The sequence below is a fragment of the Trematomus bernacchii genome, unplaced genomic scaffold, assembly GCF_902827165.1.
Source record: "Trematomus bernacchii unplaced genomic scaffold, fTreBer1.1, whole genome shotgun sequence".
Lineage (NCBI taxonomy): Eukaryota > Metazoa > Chordata > Actinopteri > Perciformes > Nototheniidae > Trematomus > Trematomus bernacchii.
The window spans coordinates 5,446,202-5,466,180 of record NW_022987720.1 but is presented as its reverse complement, the minus strand read 5'-3'; the positions used below and the strand labels follow the sequence as shown (position 1 = coordinate 5,466,180).

General features: G+C 42.7%; 1 protein-coding gene across 2 annotated transcripts in view; it reads left to right on the top strand.

Moving 5' to 3' along the window:
• The first annotated feature begins 2,045 nt into the window (after positions 1–2,045).
• foxo3b (forkhead box O3b) overlaps positions 2,046–19,979 on the top strand; it is a 39,613-nt gene continuing 21,679 nt past the window's right edge. Inside the window, exons 1-2 of one of the 2 annotated variants that reach the window (XM_034142715.1) lie at positions 2,046–2,364; positions 2,682–3,403. In XM_034142715.1, the coding sequence (XP_033998606.1) occupies positions 2,852–3,403 (552 nt within the window). In that variant the 5' untranslated portion in view covers positions 2,046–2,364; positions 2,682–2,851. The remainder of the gene's footprint in view (positions 2,365–2,681; positions 3,404–19,979) is intronic. The other variant, XM_034142714.1, reaches the window with a different exon arrangement.

The window sequence follows — 19,979 nt, the reverse complement described above, 5'->3', positions numbered from 1 at the left end:
ATCAAATGCTGGTTCTCGAAAGGAAACGGGGTTAAAACCGTTAAAAAAAAGAAGCTTTTTTTTTTTAAAGCTGTTACATGGCTTAGTCATAAAAGGATTGAAGATGGTTTCAACCTTGGCAGGTCATTTCATATTTGGTTCAAAAGGAAACAAATGCAATACTTTACTGAATAATCATCAATGTAGACCAATATTGTATACACTTAAAATTATCTTTCAATGTATTGGGAATAAACTGAATTCAAATATGTTAGTAGAAGCACAAAATAGTGTGATTTAAAGGAAGAAACATATCCCAGTCTAATACAGTTGGCTTTAAACAGTAGATCTGCACAAACACAGACACACACACACACACTCAGACACCCTAACCTCTGTCTGTACATCCAGTGTGCAGTTAACTCTATAGTTCTCTGCGGGAGCCAAACTGCTGCATCAGGTATTCTCTTTGATGTGAAGGGAACAAAAAAAGCATCACACAATATGTGGTACGTGTACTGACTATCCGCCTATAATCCTGTACAGTACAGACTCCAGACTGCTGTTGTAAATGAGCGTACACATCTGCTCGGTTAAATGTGTGTCAATGAACACGGTTAAACAATAAGGTCTGACCTTTTTAGAGGGCAAATGTGACAGCTTGGTGTCTGTGAATAATGTGATGAAGATCTCCCAAAAAAGATAGGAAAAAGGGGCATAAACATATTTACAGATGTGCAAGGAATACAATACAGGAGATTTAATTCATGCCAAAAACAATAACAGTATAATGTCCTAAAATAATAAAACATTATTGTAATGTCAAATAAAAAGATACCATCCAAGATTCCATCCAAGTGCCATATAGACACAATAAATCCATGCAGTTATATTGAAAGGGTATCTTGTTATGGTCAGCTGTGAACGCGCATTCCTGCACAGAAACCGCGAGTACGCGCAGATGGACGCGCACCTTGCAAGGCAGGCAGCACTCGGAACAAAGAAGCCGTGGACGAGGCTGTTTTGATCCGGAGGAGGAGGTGGGGGGGAAAGAGCAAGAGAAGGAGGGGGAAGGAGGTCCAGAGCATCGTTTACAGGATGGAGAGCAATCTAGGATTTCTCCCCTTATCTCTGGCTAATAAACGACATGACGTCATGCTAAAGGATGTGGAACAGGCGCCAGAAAGGGGCGTGGCCTGAGCGCCGTGACACACGTGATTGACAATCTGAGGTCCGCTGATTAAAGGCACCATCATCCATTATGATCTAGCAACAACGAGGGGGATGAGAATACAAAATATGATGTTTAAGCTTCAAATCCGAGCACGTGATAATGGGTTTTAAATGTCTTTATCATTAAGCACCATCATGTCAATAACAATAATGTAATATAATATAAGCTTCATTTTGTACGACATACCAAATACAAATAGCTCACAACACTACTTACAAAAAATGTGTACAAAGAGACCAAAAGTCACATGACTCTAGGAAACATGATATTGTATTGTTATATTTGAAATATAAGTTACTGTTTATATTATGTTTCATCTCTTATTGAATGACTGCATATTAATAATATGTAAACAAGGGGTTGAATTACTCAGATGACATCATTGATTGAACCTGAAAAGCACTTTATTAAGCATACCTCTCTTTTCTATGATAATAAACTAAATAGCTTTTCATATTGGACTGCTGCTGCGATAATATTCTGTAATTATTTTGTTCATCGTTTTTATTGAGACAGTCACAGCCTTTTCTTTGAATCAAAATGAATGATTTCTAACAAATTAAAAACCTGTAGCATGCTTGTCCAGTTACACCAGAAGCAAAAGTAAGACATGTAAACCCCCATCTGATCTTGCTTTGACAGTAAATCTATTTATATAATTGATGCAAGTGGACTTTAATAGTCCCTACTTTCTTCAGCTGTGTGCCTCTATACATTTCTGTATATTTCTGTGCCTGTCTCTAACATGTCAGGACGTGTCCCAGCCTCAACCTGCGCACACACAGCTCCGTCCTGTTGGACTGCAGTGTCTCTTTAAAAGGCGATCCCATGCACAGGATCCAGGGGGCTGGCCCTCGATCGACTTGCATGCGCGAGTCTGTGTATGTACGTAAGTGTGTGTATGTGTGTAGAGAACGTGTGTGTGCAGCGCAGTGTGGAGAGCAAATCGAGATACAGTAGTAACCCGGAGTGAGGTGGCAGTCTTATTCCACATCGACATCCATCCTATCGATATCGCAAACGCACTTGACGAGTGAAAGAGGAATAGAGTCAAGATGGCATCTGGAAGTGGCCGTGGACAATCCGGGATCTAGTCGCTTCGGAGGGATTTTTTTTCTGGAAACCACAGCGCGAGTGACTGGCGGTGCAAGGTATTTCATTTAAAGTGTTGAGAGCGGATTTATTACGCACTTTCTCCTCAGCCATTTATTTACGGTGGGAGGATTAAGAGCCGTGCACCAGGACGGGATTTGGTGTAGATGAGCAAGTAGTGTTTTAGAATGAAGACCAGCTCAGATAGGCGAGGATTTAAACATGTGTTGCTATTTTTCGTTTAGAGTATAGCTTGATTGACATAAATAGAATAAACCTACACAATCAGGCGCTGCATCGCATCTGTTAGGTTGTGTTTTCATTCGACTCTAACCGAGTGTGTTGGCTTTATTTTCTGTCTCCATGTCCTCAACAGGCGCTAATAACTAAGTTGCTCGTGGCCCTGGTGGGACTTCGCTGGTGTGGAATAGCAACAAAGGAAGGGAGCGCGCATTCATGGGACGCGACTTTGACAGCTCCTCATTTCTTGTCTTGTAACTTTACTACCTGGCATCGGGGGCTACATTGTGACCGGAGCGGGAGATAATGGCTGAGGCTTCGTTCCCCGACACACACCCGGACCTGGAAGTGATCATTGATCCGGACTTCGAGCCCCAGAAGCGGCCCAGATCTTGCACCTGGCCGCTACCTCGACCAGACTCTAACGCGGTGAAACCAGATAATAATGACACAGATATTATACCTGAGGAGGAGGATGATGAGGATGATAACGCCACCACTACGGCTAACGATGGCTCTGGCTTGGCAACAGAGGACCAGGGCAGCAGCAGCCCCGTGGCCGATGGAGGGCTGTCCTCCTCCGGCCAGGAGAGTGGAGGCTCCCCGCACTCCTCGCACTCCCCGACGGCCACCTCTGGCGCACTGAATCCCAGCGGCCTGGCTGCTCAGCAGACCCCGAGGAAAGCATCATCTCGCCGTAACGCCTGGGGTAACCTCTCCTACGCAGACCTGATAACCAAAGCCATTGAGAGCACACCGGACAAGAGGCTGACACTGTCTCAAATTTATGACTGGATGGTGAGATCCATACCCTACTTCAAAGACAAAGGCGACAGCAACAGCTCTGCAGGATGGAAGGTAAGAATCTTCCCACTCACCCACAAAGCCCCCCCCCCCCCCCTCCTTCCTCCATCAAAACAAAAACAAAACGCATGCTGCTTGTAAAACTTACAGAGGTACACACACATTCACACGCACACGCACACATTTGAACCATTACGTTTTTACGAGCGTCTGGCACTCATTATACCTCTCGCTCTCATTATCATTCTAATGGAAATTGCAGATCAGTCTGAGAACGTACAGCAAATTAGGAAGAAATCACATCAGGGAGGTATTTCAGATCATTAATCTTTTTAAGCAGCGTGGGGTTTCGTGACCTACACATAATTATCTCATAAATTGACCAAACGTGACATCTTGCACTTATGCACAGATATTTAATAGACAAATAAGATTGTGGGGCTTTGATTGAAATCGCATCTAAAATGCATGTCCTTTGTCTTTTTTTTTTACTCGACGCATTGGATGAGTTATGTGCACAATATTCCCAGTCCCAGTCACATGGCTGGAATTAGAGCAAACAGTAACGTTGTAACCGGTTTGTCTGGAAACACAGTAGCCTATTTTGAGTGATGCAACCAGTTTACGCTCTGAGAATGATGAATTACATAAGGCAGTTTACTGTATGGCAGCTAACCCAGTTATAGGACAAGGAGCTGGATGTAAACAAACTATTTAACCATAATGCTGTGTGGACAAGTGTGAAGACCTCTGCTGAACACATAACCTCGACTGTCAAGAAACAATGAGAAGCATTCACAGTTATGTTATGGTACAGTTATAGTAACAGGTCTTCATATTTAGAAGCTACGTTTCCATCCTGCTACTGTATTGCCCTGTTTGCCATTTGTTATGTAAACCTTGGCAGGGATCTATCTGCTGGGTCAGATAGGCATCTGCCATGGGGGAATTACATAACTATTTGGTTGCAGTGTGCTGTTGAGGGTAAAGCTTCTTTTTTTTTAAAGGCAGCTATCTGGTCACCCATAGGACATGTGTGACCCCCGAAATGTTTTCCAAGAAAGAGGGAGGCGCAGAAGGTCAGAGAGCAGAGATTAACCCCTCAGTGGCTGAAGGCCCGTCCCCATGGGGCGTGGAGCCTATAGGCCATATTTTGTCAGGGCTTCTCAAGTTTTGCTATGTGATATGCTTCAGCGACGAGCGAAGAGGGAGGTTGTGTGTGTGTGTGTGTGTGTGTGTAGCCCCACCAAGTCAATGCCGGGTTCACCGTCACCATGCAGGGCAGTTACATCTGGAATTTCGGGCATGAAGGCCAGGCTGTCGGTGGGTTTAGTGTTACGCATGGTTGGTCAATAAATATCTGCTGTAGCTTACAGCCTATGCCTTTTTTTAGTATACTTACAAGACTCTTTTTTTCATTACACTCTAGTTGATTCTTCTTCAAATAAAGTTGATACAACAACAAAAACAAATGGGTACAGTTCATATGACACCTTTACTTATAAGTCTGTGTGCTGGAAGGCTTGAGCATTTCAAAGGATTTATAGGTTTTAGTAAAAACACAGCAATCTGAAACCAAAGACAGCCAGCAGAGCCAGGTGTTCAGAGGACTGCCTCTGTATGGACACTTTTCCAAAGCCACTTTGCACTCCATCTCACTCTTAGGTTTCACCTCCGCACAGAGCTAGGTTTGAACACCTACAGTTTCATGCAGCCAGGACACCTTTGTTGAGGAGATTTGCTGAGCAAATCCGAATAATCCCCCTGGGTTTCTCTACCAGGTTTCCACTTACGTCATACTGTTTCATATCTTTGTCAGTTAATCATTAGCCCTGGTAAACTTGGTAAAGAATGCCAAGCATCACTCTAAGACATATTTTATCACCTTATTGTCCGTAACCAAGAGAAGCCTCAATGTTAGTTCATTTACTTTTTCTTACACAATAAAGAACTCAGTGTACACTATGTTACCCAGGATTTATAATTTCCTTCCTAAATTCATTTTTAGGGCTAGGTATCAAACCTCAGTGCTGTCAACAGGCATCCATTGTCTGCTCTGATCCATAATCAGGGCAGATTTGTAAAAAACGTTCATATGATACCCATACATAGTCAAACATTCTGAACTATATTAGTCGTAATAAACAAAATCAAATCATTGCATGCTGTTAAGAGTTTGTTAGCTTAAGTATCAGTGTTGGCTGGCTTTTTTAGTATCACACATTGTCCCTGCTGAGCTGCTGAAATGTGTGCTAAGAGAAGCTTTGGTATGGAGGGGGAGTATCGGGCAGCATCTCAAAATAGCACCTGTAAACACGCCTGTAACACTCCGAGTGTCTTTCACCTGTGTGTCTATCCTTTGCATAATCGAAAGCATAGGTCCAATGCTGTGCACAGACAGGTGTATTTATTTGTGAGTGTGCGTGTTTTATGCAGAGTGTCATTGTGACATAACCAGGTCTTGGCCTGCATTGGGCAGCTGCTGGGAACAGGGAGCCTGTTACAACAGGGTTAAGTAACACTAGAGCACAAGGTTCACAGCAGCCAGAAATACTTGCGTGAGCACACACACGCACACGCATATACACACACGTCTGATATTCTCATTTAAGGATTATGAGGTTTTAACAACCTCACTCACTCTCGTTCACAGTACATACAGTTCTTTCTACCTCGGATGAAGTTGAGCGTTAAACTTTCTAAACCTTCCATGCATTCTCTCACAGACAGACATGCTCAGACATATAACGAGCTGTCGCCCGGTCATGTTCAGGCTTATCACCAGGGTTCATGACGGTGAGCCTCTGCCGCAGGTCTTCATTTATACAGGGGTCAAAAATGTATTCATTAGATTATAAGACCCTAAAGTCAAAATCAGATGCTTTTCAACAAGTACATTAGTCATTATGTCATGGTTTAATTGATGCTATTTGCAGGTACTTCATATGCAGCTCAACCCACAAACCAGTGAGTCACGACCACAAGTGTTAAACACACCTCATTTGATCTCTCACTTTACAAAAAGACAAAAAGCAGAGATTCATCTATGGCACAACCATCACACACAGATACATACGCAGAGGCTACTTTCCGCACATTCCTAAATTTGACTTTGTCTGGAGGCGTATGGCAAACAGGCCCCCATAAGCCCACAGGGCATGTTGATGATCATTTTAATGGCCTTGCACGCTGAAAGTGTTGATTCTTTGGGGCTGAAATTATTTATTGTTCCTTTCAGAGCAGAACAGGGCTGACAAAAGAGATGGGGCTGCCATAAAGGAAAATAAAACATTCATCCTTTCATTGGCAGTCCATCAATGCAGAGTAGGGTGGGCTTTATGTCTGATAAGATCCCAGTGACAGCAATGAATATTCTTGCAAGACATGACTGCTAGTGACTGGAAATTAAGATCGTGAGCACTATCTGCAGTCTACATCAGAAATAAATAGTTGTAATACTGAGACTACTTAATTAAATTAAAAACATAAGCTGCAAAAAAATGGTCTGTTTGTGGGAAGTTGTGTGTGTGTGCACTCAGGTACTCTGAACGCGATCAGGAGGCCTCTCAGATGGATCTGGCACATTGCCAAGCTGAACAAACTGAAGCAAAAAGGCAATAAAAAGGGGAATGGGGGGGGGGGGGGGTGAAGACCGTAGAAGGAGGAGAAAGGAGGGGGAACTGAGGGAGTAAATTAACAAGCTTTGCTCTAAATTGGTGTATTACAACTGCCCTCTGGCTGTGATTCCCAATGGAAGGGTTCCTGGGTGTTGGGGTAAAGGGGCGATGGGTTATGGGAACACACCAGCTCCAGAAACCCCTCCAATGAATAGTGTTACCCTGTGCAGTCAACCTCTGTTTGGAGGGAAACCCCAAGGCTCTGTTCTAGTTCCATTTCCAACCATTTAAAACATATTTTCTTCAGATGCCTGAGGAGTTTTGCTTCCAGATTTTAATCTGAAAATGAACACGGCCGAAAGTGTGCAGACATCTGAGCAATGCACCCATGTGATTGTTGAGCATTTTATTCCAAAAAACCCTTATGCTATCCCTTATAACAGCTATTAAACTACACTTTTTGGAAAGTTTTCAACTAGATTTTGAAAACTTAGCTGTAGAGATTTGCTCCCATTCAGTCACTGGAGTATATAGCGTTGGATCAATACCACTTTCATGTTGTACAGTTACTTTGAAGCGCTCCCAAGCTGCTAGTTAGCTTAGCTTAGCACAAAGACATGAAACGGAAGGAAACGTTATCCTGGCTCTGTCTAAAGGTAAGAAACAACTGACAACAAACGCCTCTACATTTCACTAATAAACACACCATATATTGTTTGTTAAATCTGCACAATAATAGAAGTAAAACAAATCTTTATATTATACTATTATACTCCATCTGTTTGCATCTGACAGTGGACACGTACTTTGTCAAATTTCTGTCATAATCAGTCCAGGCATTGAAACTTTCAGACAAACACAAGTCTGTTCGACCCTCTGTTAAAGGTCTCCTGTGTTTTTGTGTAAGTATTTGTATCTGCAAGAAAGAAAAGGAAGATTTTTGGTCTCTCTCTTGGTTTTCTCAGCATTTTCTTCGTTCCTACCATCCCCAACCATGTCACACACAGCATGATCTGTTCTCCTCAAAGATAGTTCTCAATTATTCAATGCACTCGGGATGAATTTAGATCACTGTATTAATTTTTAAGAGCCTGTTCTTGGCTGAAGGCTAACCCCTTTTACGGTTTCTGTCTTTCTTTCATCGCTTTAACTACTTTTTTTCACACTCTTTTTCTCTCTCTCTCTCACCAACACCATCCCTCATTATTTTCCTGCCAGCTCCCTCATTTGTCTGCATGTAAAACACTGTGGCGAGCAAAAACAAGCCATCCCCCTGTAACTTTCCCCTGCTCCTCTGAAGCGCAATTCTTGAAATCTGTTGTGGCCACTAATGAAAGAAGATAAATCTTGGGCCTCTGCTCTTGTTACACTCCATACTCCCTTGATTCCTTCTTGTCTTTTTGTCGCCATCATGGCAACACTGCACGATTGAGACACTTGAGACATTATGGCCACGCTGTTGTTTTTTGTCGCTGTGAAAATGTGCAGATTGTAAAAGAAATGAATGGTCTTAAAACCTCAATGTGGCCCAGCAGGGATTAACCGTTTGCAGAAGTCACAGAGTTTGAAGTAGATTTTAGAAATGAGTTTACATGATGATGATGGTTACGAGCAGACAGGTCAAAGGATTTATATGTTGTGTGCGCCTGAGTGTGTTGAACAGACACACGCACACAGCAAATGAGAAACCAACTGCCTGCACATGGCTAGTCCTTGATAGCATCTCAAATGCAAACACTTGTGTCTCACAAAATGATAACATGCTACATAGGGGCTGGATTTAAACTGGATTTTAAGGACATTCAGTAACTCAAAGGAATAGTTCAGATTGATACCTCTCATGTCTGTTTGGTCAAAATGAAGATACAAACAGGAGACGTTTAGCTTGGCACAAGACAGGAAACGGGTCTGTTTAGAGGTAGGTGGCCTCATAAAACTATAATGAGTCGTTTTATGTGTTTGGAAAAATCAAGCTAGCTGTTTCCCTCTGTTTCTATTCTTCATGCTAAGCTAAGCTAATTGGCCGCTGGCTGTATTTACATATTTTAAGGCAACAGAAGGATATGTTAGTAAGCAAAAAATCCTGCAGGAAGGATATCACATACGCTGTATATATATTACTTTTGTTATTGATAGTGAGCTTAGTTATAAAGATGGTATTAAGTTCCGCAGCCTGCATAATATCGTAGATTGGACATTTTCCCAGACGATTAACTGAAACGTGTTCATTGCAGTACAAAACTAGAGTGGAAATTGCATGTTTCAGTATATTTCCAGAGCCTATTGAATTACAAACAGTTCTGATCCGGCTATCAAAGCACCCTTACACTGCAAAACAGTTGCTCAGTAGTTTATACAACATCAGATTACACTGATCTTTTCCAACTGTTGGTGCATGAACCAGTGTTTCGAGCCAGATAACCGCAGCAATGCTGAAGTTGCAAGCATTTTATCAAGAGCTGGTGAATGGAAAAAGAATGGGAAGAAATTAATTGTGCATGTAATTCCCTAGAAATACAAAACAAAAAGAATATACCGAAACTACAGATCTCTCTTTACATAGAATAAACAGACCACATTACATTTGTGGTTGGAGACTAATGTTTAACTACTGGAGCAACAGGGCTAATTCTTCCAGCTACATGCAAGCTGTTCTGTAGATGACCCTGCCCCTTGATCCCTCTGGAGAAAGGTCAAGCAAAAAGCAATTTTCAATAGCAGGGTCGATAAATTACAAGGGACAGTAAAGTGTTGCTGGTTTCAGAGAGAATACAGGAATACCAGTCCGACTGGAAAATCATGCTGTCTGTCTGCAACAGGAAAAATAAATAAAACCTCTAGGAAACCTGCAATTATAGTACACGTCGTCCTCAGCCACGTCGGCTCTGTCTAAACAAGATATCTCTGCAAACAAAAGTACTTCTAGGCAAAAGAATACATAAAAATGACACACAAAGTTTGCAAAAGTTTATTTTAGTCTGAGGTATTTATCAAAAAAAGCACCAGTGTTTATTCAACAACCACACATGCTTGCGTGGATATTAAAGCTAAAACTAAGTTGCTGAGCAAGACCTTCATGCCTCAACACTACTGTATGCAAGTTATTTTAAGAGTTACGAGCAGCTTTAACAGTGAAAGGACTGAAGCGTTGCACCATCAGTGCTCAAGTAGCCCTGAGCTGTAGAGGCCCAAACATTTAGATCTGTGAAGAGTCATTTGATCTTTTGGGAAAAATGCTTATCGTCTGCACTGCGAACAATAACATGAAAAGAAGAATACTACTTTCAGATGTAAATATGTGGCTGTAGTCAGCAGCCTGTTAGCAAGAAAGCGCCTAAGCGTTCTTCTTCATCTCAAGAAAGTCAGTCGACAAAGTCTGCATATGGAGGTGGATGGATGGGTCGATCAAAACGTACGTAATGTAATTAACTTACATATGTAATAAAAGTTTTTACTTATTTTAACTGTAAACTGCCATTTAATGGGCTGACAACTTTCAAAACAAGTGTTCGCCACCTCTTGTCATCTTAGCCACGTGTTGTAACAGCAACAAAACAGTGGGCTTTAATGCAATTAAGAAAATATATTTTAAATATATCAAACAGTAAATGAGCAGTGGAGCACAGGAAGTTTCACTGGGCAGAAAAGAGTCTAAAATAAAGTGAATGACGGCCTTTTCATCAACGCAAATGTTGGTGTGGTTGTGTGTGTATATTCATAAGGCCACATGCACAGAGGCATGCATACTTGTGTCGACATGGAAGGGAGGGGGGTTGTTACTTGTTTGTCTCCATAGTAATTGATAACTTGTCAAGCAGGTGGGAGGGCGATTCTCTGTGTGGGTGACAGCAGATAACAGAGTGACCCACTGAAAGCATCTCCCCTCCCCCTGTGCTTACACACACACACACACAGACACACACACACACATACAGTCGACTGCACATACCTCCCATTCTGGCCTTGCTTCTCAATTTCTCCGATAACCACATTGCTGAAGTGGGCCCCTTGCTTCTCGGTCACCTCCTCCTCTGTAATCGACTCCCTCCACCATCATGCCATACACACACCCTCTTGTGTGTGTTGTTCAGACATGTTTAGATAAGCCATTAATAGTATTGAGTTATTAAATTGAGACGTTGTGTATTTTGGGGGATGTAGGTGAAGATCTGAGCGTCTCCTTCCATGTCCTGCGTCATTATCCAAGCTCTGTCAACAGTCATCAGCTAGCGTCTGATTTGAAGTGCTCAACTCGGTATTTGGCTCACAGATGCGACTCTTGGCTTTTAAACTTTAATTTGTTGTCTTCTGAGGCTGTCTCTTTCGATTACGCCACTCCACCTATCTGGCATCACTGAGACTGCAGAGGACGGGCTGAGCTACTGTTCCTGATTAACATTTAATTGACTACAATAAAGCTTTCTGTGTCAGAGGGGGGAGGCAGAAGAAGAGGAGAGGTGACGAATGGGGGGGGAAAGAGATGTGAAGTCTTTCTGTAACCCAAATTCAACTCATTGTTATGGCATTTCTGCATATATTGGATATATGGGTGTCTTGATTTACTGATATATTAACAATAACCGGGACATTTAACGAATGGAATATTGATAAAATGCTGAAAAGAAATTATAGTATTGTGTAAATAATCCACCACACACACGAGCACTATGACAGTTTTCCTCGCCTTGCTTAAATATTTCAATACATTTAATTGTAATCCCTTTATCATGATACGTATTATATTGCAAGATCATTGCCAACACAGAGCCCTAGTTTATTGTTTTTAATCTGACTCCCAGAGTGCAGTCTGTTGTGTTCCCACATTTTGTGTAGCCAGTACACCGTTTTACATACTCTATAGACTACAGAGTTACTGGTGGAAGCTTTCCAACCACAGACACGGCACTCCCAGATTTGATAAGCAAAGATTGTGCCATCAAGCATCCAGCCTGCCAGCCACCTGTTCAACACACAGGCTTTCTTTCTGGACACACAGGATTCTCTTGTCTCTGTGAAATCCTATAGGTCAGAGTCACACATGCAAAGCGTGTCAGTTTCTGGTATGAATTACACAGCTCGAGATGTGTTGCTGTACACATGCTGGGCTCCAATGTTCCACATCCTCCATGCATCATTAAAACAAGGGAATTATGCTTTCTGTTCTTTTCTGGGTATCTGATAATAGTTCCCATAATTTTCCTTTGGCAATTGTTCAGCACAAAGTACTTTCTTTGTGTGTGTGTTTGTATTTCAAGGCCTGCTCAGATGTTTGCACGTAGCTGGCGTTTTTCAGTCCATTGTGTTATTCTGCCTGAAGGTCCCACACACGGCAGCCTCTTAGCATTAATCCCACTCTTCATGAAGTCACCACTATGTCCCTGGACTTCTGAGATGTGTGAGTGGAGGCGGGTTACTGTGGGATGAAGGCAAGCCATTGTTGATCCTGATTTAACCGCTGAACACAGAAACAGAAAGACTGATGGCAGCAGCAGAAAAAAATATGGTCACGTTGTTTGTGTAATTTTTGTTTTCCACATGTATCAAATATGAAACACTTGCACGAGAGGTTATAACTGCAAGGGAGGTACAGAGAAAACATGCGATGGATAGAATTTCAACTTGACCATTTTTTTTTCTCGTGTCACTCTTTAAAAGCTGGAAACCATCTGCTCTGGGGCGCTGCGAGTTAAGAACATATCTGAGATCCATCACATCTCTCAGCCATGCAATATACCTTTTTAATACCCGTACTTTCACATATCCTGAACAATATCTCATCATTGACTTGATAGATTGGAACAATTTCACATGTTGACATCCGTGGTTCCCAGACGATGCATGCTAGTGATTTAAGTCACACTCTCACTTTGACATAGTGTTTTTAAGTGAAACTTCTCAACAGCTATTGGATGGATTGCATGAAATCTGGTGAACACATTCATGTGTCCCAAAGGATGAATTATTAACCTGATACTGCTTTCCACTAGAAAGACCTCACATAACCGCTAGCATGGATGCCCAAAAGTCTTGTTGAGAACTAGCTGATCATATCAGTTTTCCAACTTGTGACCTTCTGATTACGAGGCCAAGTCACAGCCCAGATGAGGAGGTTACTGTGGATCCGAGCTGGGCCTCCTTCCTCTTCATTTCTACCCTCCTCTTGTCTTATCTGTTATGGTTTATGAGGCCTAGGTAAACCTTTGTGTTTGCACACCTGGATTTTATAAGAGAGAGTTGGGGGGTTGATAAGGGTCAGCAGATATCCCTGTAGAGCACAACAGCAGCAGCAAATAAGGGTCAATCTAATAAGCATGTCCCTATGTGTTTCCTGACAGTGTGCAAACTGACTTGACCTTAAGGCAAATTTGTTTTGAAAAAGTTTGTTTTATTCAAGAAAAACCTTGGAAGCTAAAGAGCCGACAGATTCATATTTTAAATGAATCTTAGGTTGAGTCTGCTGAATTAGTTAAATCTGACTGCAGGAGTATACTGCATACTTAAGCTGAGAAAAAAGGAAAAGGTCAGAATATGCTGGTTCAGTAACCCAGAGAGAAAGCTTTCTGTAGGACTCTCACCCACAACCCTACAGTCCCAGATTGACTTGAGTCAGCCGTTGAACTGAAAGCAACACACCTCTTCTACCTTCTCCCACATATTCTGCCCTGTTGGAATTCAACATGTGAGTGTTGCATTTGATGTCCAGGTCTAAAACATAGATAGGACACGAAGGATATACGAAAAAGGTCTACGGGGTCAAATTCATGAACCAGCTGGGCATATCTGAAAAAAAATTCACAACTCAACTGCTAGAAAGGAAATATCCTTGAGCATAAACATATGTTTTGTCTGTATGTCCTTTGAGAGCTCCGTTAGGCCAGAAACCACTATTGGTAAAAAAAAAAAAAAAAGATACATTCCACACCCCTCGTGAGGGTCCATTGACGTACATTTTCCAAATTGTATTTATATATCCAATATAAACAAAACCCTTAAGCACTCGGCCGTATTTACACTATACTTGTTCCGTAAAACTGTTTGTGATTTGACTCTGCACAGATTAACTTGACTTCACTAAACTCAACCCCCAGTGTGAACAATAGCTTTTGGAAAGAAAAGTGCTATTTTGCCTTTCAAATGGTGCACAGTGTTATTAGAGGACTCGTGCATGCTTTTCTCTGTGAAGGTTGAAAAGCCACAACCAACTTTCTCAGGAATATTTACTGAAGACTTTCAATGTTGACGCAGAAAGCCTTTCTTTAGCCAGAAACATTAAAAGGAAGTTTTATATGATGAGTTAGAGCACTCTCCTGCAACCATCAGTGAAGGCATATTGTAGCAGATTTCTCTCTTGCTTATCTTTGTTCTTCTGTCCCTCCGTCTCTCACCACGTGCCATGCTTTTTTCATCTGATGCGGGTAGCTGGGCAGAGAGAATGCCCAGCATTGAGTTTGTGTGTGTCTGGGTCTGTGCGTTTCATTGCTTATGGGGGCATGAAATCGGTCCAAAGCCCCAAGGCACATTGGGCACCGCTCTACCCAGACATATAGCCTTCCTTTCTGCGTTACACACTCTCCTTCAGCCCTTCCTTCACCTTCACCCTGTGTGGTGGTGTGTTTGTAGGCATTATGGGTGCATGCATGTGTTATTCCTCTCAACTTGTAGCTCATCCCTCTGTTCCCACGGCGACCTTCATCCCAACCAATCAAGGAGCCATCTGTCCATCAATCACTTAGTCCCTCTGTGCTGCTGAGGAGAGTAACTGATACCCTGAAACAATGACCTTAAGACCTGGAGGGTCTCAAAATGGCTTCACGGCAAGGACACAACACCGAATACACACATAAACACACAAGCATCCGACAGTATACATATGTAATACAACTGGGGTAAAACACACTCAAGCACTCAGCCAGGGAGACATACTCTAGTGCAAGTTTCTTATTTCCATTCTCTGCTCTAGGCATTTGAATATGGAGGGGCCCTGATGTAGACGAGGCTTTGTGTTCATTATGAATATATAGGCACGTGTGTGTAGTAGTACTATACACAGAGGGGGCTGGGCTAATGCAGGGGAAAGCCCTGGCCCCAGCTGTTGTTGTACATTTTCCTCCAGAGAGATCCTCACTTTCCCGGCACAGCCAACTTTCGCTCCTGCTTTCCTTTCTGCGGGAAGCGTTCAGTTCAGCGTGGCGTTTGAGGACTTAAAGCAACAGAGTTTAGAAAAAAGAAAAGAGTGGGCCTCACGCCTTCTCCTCCTCTTCCCCTATCTCCCTCCATTCCTTCTTTCATTCCCTCAGCATATTGGTGGTGGGGGATGGGTACGTACAGTGCTCAGTGTTAGAGCTCATGTGATCTGGCTAGAGAGTCAAGCAAGCGGACAGTATGTGCAGTCCCACCCTGTTACACTGTTACCATCTATGAAAGAGACTATACACTACAGGGGACTGTGACACAGGATAATTCAAAGGGATAAAATAATACATCCCTTAGAAAAGTCAACAAAGTTTTCAAAAACAACTGTTGAATATGTACCTTAAATCTCTGAGCATTTTGTCTTTTAGCGGTTAGATAAAATCATTAAGGCTTTGTCAGAAGAAATCTTGCCTTTTGAGCAAAGGTCACCTTCCCCAACTCTTTTTGCTTCATCACAATCAATAATAAGGCGCTATCTACAGCTGCAGCTTCAAGAGACAAGTTCGGACAAACTCTGTTTTTGATTGTCCAAATGCAAGGAAATAACTGACTCAAACATAAGTAGAAATATCGGCAAAAGCTGTTATTAACCATTATCTTGGTTGATTTATTGGAGTGCATTGTCAGCAGCTGCCACTGATGCAGGGTGCATTATTCTTTCCTTTCGATCAAGTCTTAGCATCATCTGTTAGGGTCTGGATATGCTTGAAACTAGTTTGTATCAAGTGTTGTCCAACCAAGTGTTTATAGCGGTTATAAATGGTGCCACGTGAACGCGGGGCGAAAAGGTCGCCACACAGAGAACAGTATGACATGAACACTGTAACATGCCCCAGCATGAGAGCGCTCTATAATGGGTCAGCGTTCAGACGGGAGGGTCACACCAGCCCTCCACCCCTCTCACTTTCACGATACGGGCTAATTACCCAGGACACCTCACTCTGGAGAGACCTTAGCGGGTTGAGTGCTGCTCGTTTTTCTGTTTCAAATAGACGGTCAATATTGGTCAGGAATCCATTTTCATACGAGCACTTGAGTCAATCTGTGCATTATTCATGAAGACCCATCACTCCTGATAGGCTCAGCTGTCTGGTGAAAAAGAGGCAGGCGCAGGAGGGGGGTGGGGCATCTATGGACCAACAGTGTGAGCCAAACCAGTGCTGACCACTGTTTCCTCGGGGATGGATTATTGCCGTGCAGTGACATCACCGTGTGGTTGAAAGGCTTTTAGTCTGATTAATGTAGAGTGTGTGTGTTTGCATGTGTGTGTGTGTGCGCGCCAGGATGTGTGAACCAGATACAGATCTGGTGTTTGAGAGTGTTTTTGAATATCAATATATGTAAGCAGAAGTGTACTGAAAATACAATTCAGCTTGGGACTTTGAGATGGAGAGGCCTTTGGCGTGAGCGTCAGAGAAGCATGAGTCCAAAAAAATGCAGTAGTAATTTGAACACTAATTACGTATTTTTGGAATAAGAACATTTGATGATGCTTTCGACCTTCAAGACACTTTAGGATGTCTTGCTATCACCCGTCTCCTCAGTTGAATAAGAAAACAAGTCAAGTCACAGTATACTGATAATGACTGCTCACTTTTCTACCAACACATGAATAATCTGGCCAAGAGTGCTAACATAGTTAAACACACATGCATGCTTTCTCAGACCCTCAATGTTTTTACAATATTTAATCAAAAATTGCCGTGCTCTCAAGGTAAAAATGATCAGATATCAACTAAAAAAATCCAATCTTTTCCCTAGGTACCATATGATAGCTTTTTGTCTTCTCTCTACTTCCCATAATCCATCATTTCCAGAGTGTTGTCTCTGTTGTGAGAGCTGTATAAGCCTCCATCTCTGTAAATATGGGTTAGTGTGCCTCACGCTGCCCCCTCTTTTTCCTTTCAGTTTGCCTTTCTTGGCTTTTTTATTGTCTCGCTTTTGAGACTCCCTTTCCTTCCCGTTTTTTGCCACCACAGCAAAACGAAGGCAGATAGAACAGAAAAGAATTGCCCAGAAATGCATTATCTCTGTTGGGCTCAAACGCTTATGTAAGGTTTTCTTTTAGAGCCTGCAGTAAGTCGGTTGCAGGTTGAACTTTCCATTTCGTGCAGTGCCAGGGATACCCTCATCCTCTCTGTGGTGGCACAGTGTTATCAAAGGTGTGTGTACCTAAAGTATCTGTGGGCGACAGTTATCTTGGTATCTCTGTCCTCAGGCTGTGTGTAGATGAGCTCAGAGTTTCTCTTGTCAGTCTTAGACATATACAGTAAATCGTATTATTCTTTGTCCACCTTCATGTGTGATTGTCGTACCTTCATAAGAATAACAAATAAAGATAATAAAAGAAATTCTAATGCAATAACAGCTCCCATCTTAATCGTGCGATTATGTAATATAACACCTGTACAAGTAATCCCAAGGTGGATAACTGACAACACAGCAAGTCATTTCAATAGTGATAAATGACACACAGCTTCAAAAAGTTGACGGAGTGGTTTTATACAGTTTTTGATTGACTTTCATACAACTCAGGGGAAACCAAGTTCAAGCTCAAGTAAAAGCATGATAATGACCAAAACGTTGAGTCATGAGTTGCTTTGGAAAGGGCAGCAATACATTCTGTCACTTTTGATATTTTTGAGTGGGTCTGAATGATGTTAAGGGACTGTTTTGGAGAGCGAGGAGGAGGAGCATAGACTTCTCAAGCTCAGTAAAAGGCTAGCCTTGGCCTCGAGCTGAGAAAGGAGCAAGGACAAATACGGGGCACTAATCCACTCTTTAAAATTAGCCAGTATTAGCCTTTATCTGTCTGCAGTTGTAGCACCATAAGACTTTGAGGCACGGAGCAAACAAGGAAGGAACAACGTTTTTTATTTTCTTTCGTCTGAGCCATATTTTGATTCCATGCTTTTCTATTTTTTGCCTCTCTGCCTCACTCTATTCTGTCTCTTTCTTTCTTTCTCTCGTTTTCTGTGACTCTCATCTGTCAAGCACACCCATTCTCTCTCTGTCTCTCTCATTCTCTCTGCCCCTGTATGATTACTGAAAACTGTATGGAGACAGTGCAAGAGCTCCGCGTAGAGCGGCTGACGCCATTGGCTCGCTGGCACTCCACCCCCACTCGTGATTGGCCGCAGGCCTCAACGTAAGATTCAATCAGCTGGGTGGAAGTGTATGTAGGTCAGTGTGTAGCGATGTGAGCCTTCTCTCTCTGTTCCCCTCCTCCACCACCTCAACCGGCTGTTGTGTTAATTGGCTACGTTCCAACTTTCAAACCCAGAGAGACTTGAGGAAAGGGGGAATAAAGCGGGGAGGTTAAAAGAGGAAGGGAAGTTGAAGAGGCGAGGGGGAGGAGAAGGAAGAGGACAGAGGAGCGAAGGTGGGGGATGGGAATGATTTAACATGGGGTGCCCTGTTGCACTCAAGAGTGCAATAGTACAGTGTGTTAGTCAGACACACACACACACACACACAAACCATCCAACAGACAACTCGTGGCGAATATAGCAGAGCAGGGTATTTATATTCTCTCTGTTTGAATGTGAGATGAGGGTAGAAGAGGATAGAGTATCATGAATAAATGGTGGCATGAAAGGAGGCAAACAGATTGTGAAGCTGGTTGATTTTCTACCTTTTTAAACCTTTATGCTACCCTGTGAGTTTCCCTGTGGTTGTCTCCTCACCCAGACACTGATCACAGGGCTTCCTCACAGACTCGTTGACCACAAATGACTTAGAAAAAGGATTGTTTATCTAATCTGCTGGATTGCGGACCATATAAACCCACTGATACACACAGAAATCATGCCACAGCTACCGTACAAGTCCTTATTCCTGCTTTTTAAAACGAGTGTGCGCCGCCCGAGGAGAAGCTAGCTCTGCAATGCTGTGCTCAGCTAAATCAGTGAATAATTCACGCTAACCCAAATTCTTTTACAGTGCTTACTCTACCCCTAAGTGCTCCAACACAGAAACCCACGCATACTCGAGCACCCCCTGTAAGTGGTGCTCCCTAGGCGTTGCCCATAGTAGTCTAACCCAGACAAGCAGACTGTAAAAAGCAGACAAAATAAAGTCTTGTACACTTCACTTTACTACTCCCTCTGCAGCCGTGTCTGTCTGCATACTTCACATTAAAAGCACCCCGCAGCAGTTTGTGTTCTCCGCAGCCCTCCCTTTACACGTCTGTCTGTCTTTCCATCTACACATCTCACACATTTACACCCGCATGCATTTTCTTTATTAGGAACCAGTCATTTCGTACAGTAGCACTCATTGCATTTTGGATGTAGCCCTGCCCACATGTTCTAAAGTTTACATTCCTGCCTGTCTGGCTTTCTCGATTTCCTTCTTAAAATCTCGCCTCACTGTCGTCTTCTCACTCTGCCCCAGCTTTGAACTTGTTATGGTGGATGTAGGCGACTCTTCCCCACCCACTCACAATCATGCACGCACACGCACACGCACACACTGGTTGACTTTAGCCTGACTTTACCCTCTTACTCAGCCAGCCACTGACCCACTTTGTGAGGAATAGAGCACCAGACAGACGGGAAGGCTTTTACTCCAGGGCACACTGGAAAATTGCAGCTAAAAACAACAAAAGATGCACACACATACACACTTGCATGCACCCACAGATACGAGGAACACGCTTACTCAGTGTGATCATGCAGACAATGGGGCGCAAAGTCAAGTAGAGCCATAAAGGTTGGACCGATGTTGTCATCAAATCGGCATATCTGGAGATATAAATATGCTATATTTGTGAGGACTTGCTATTCGTAGGGCTTTCTTTAAAAAGAATAGCTCCACAT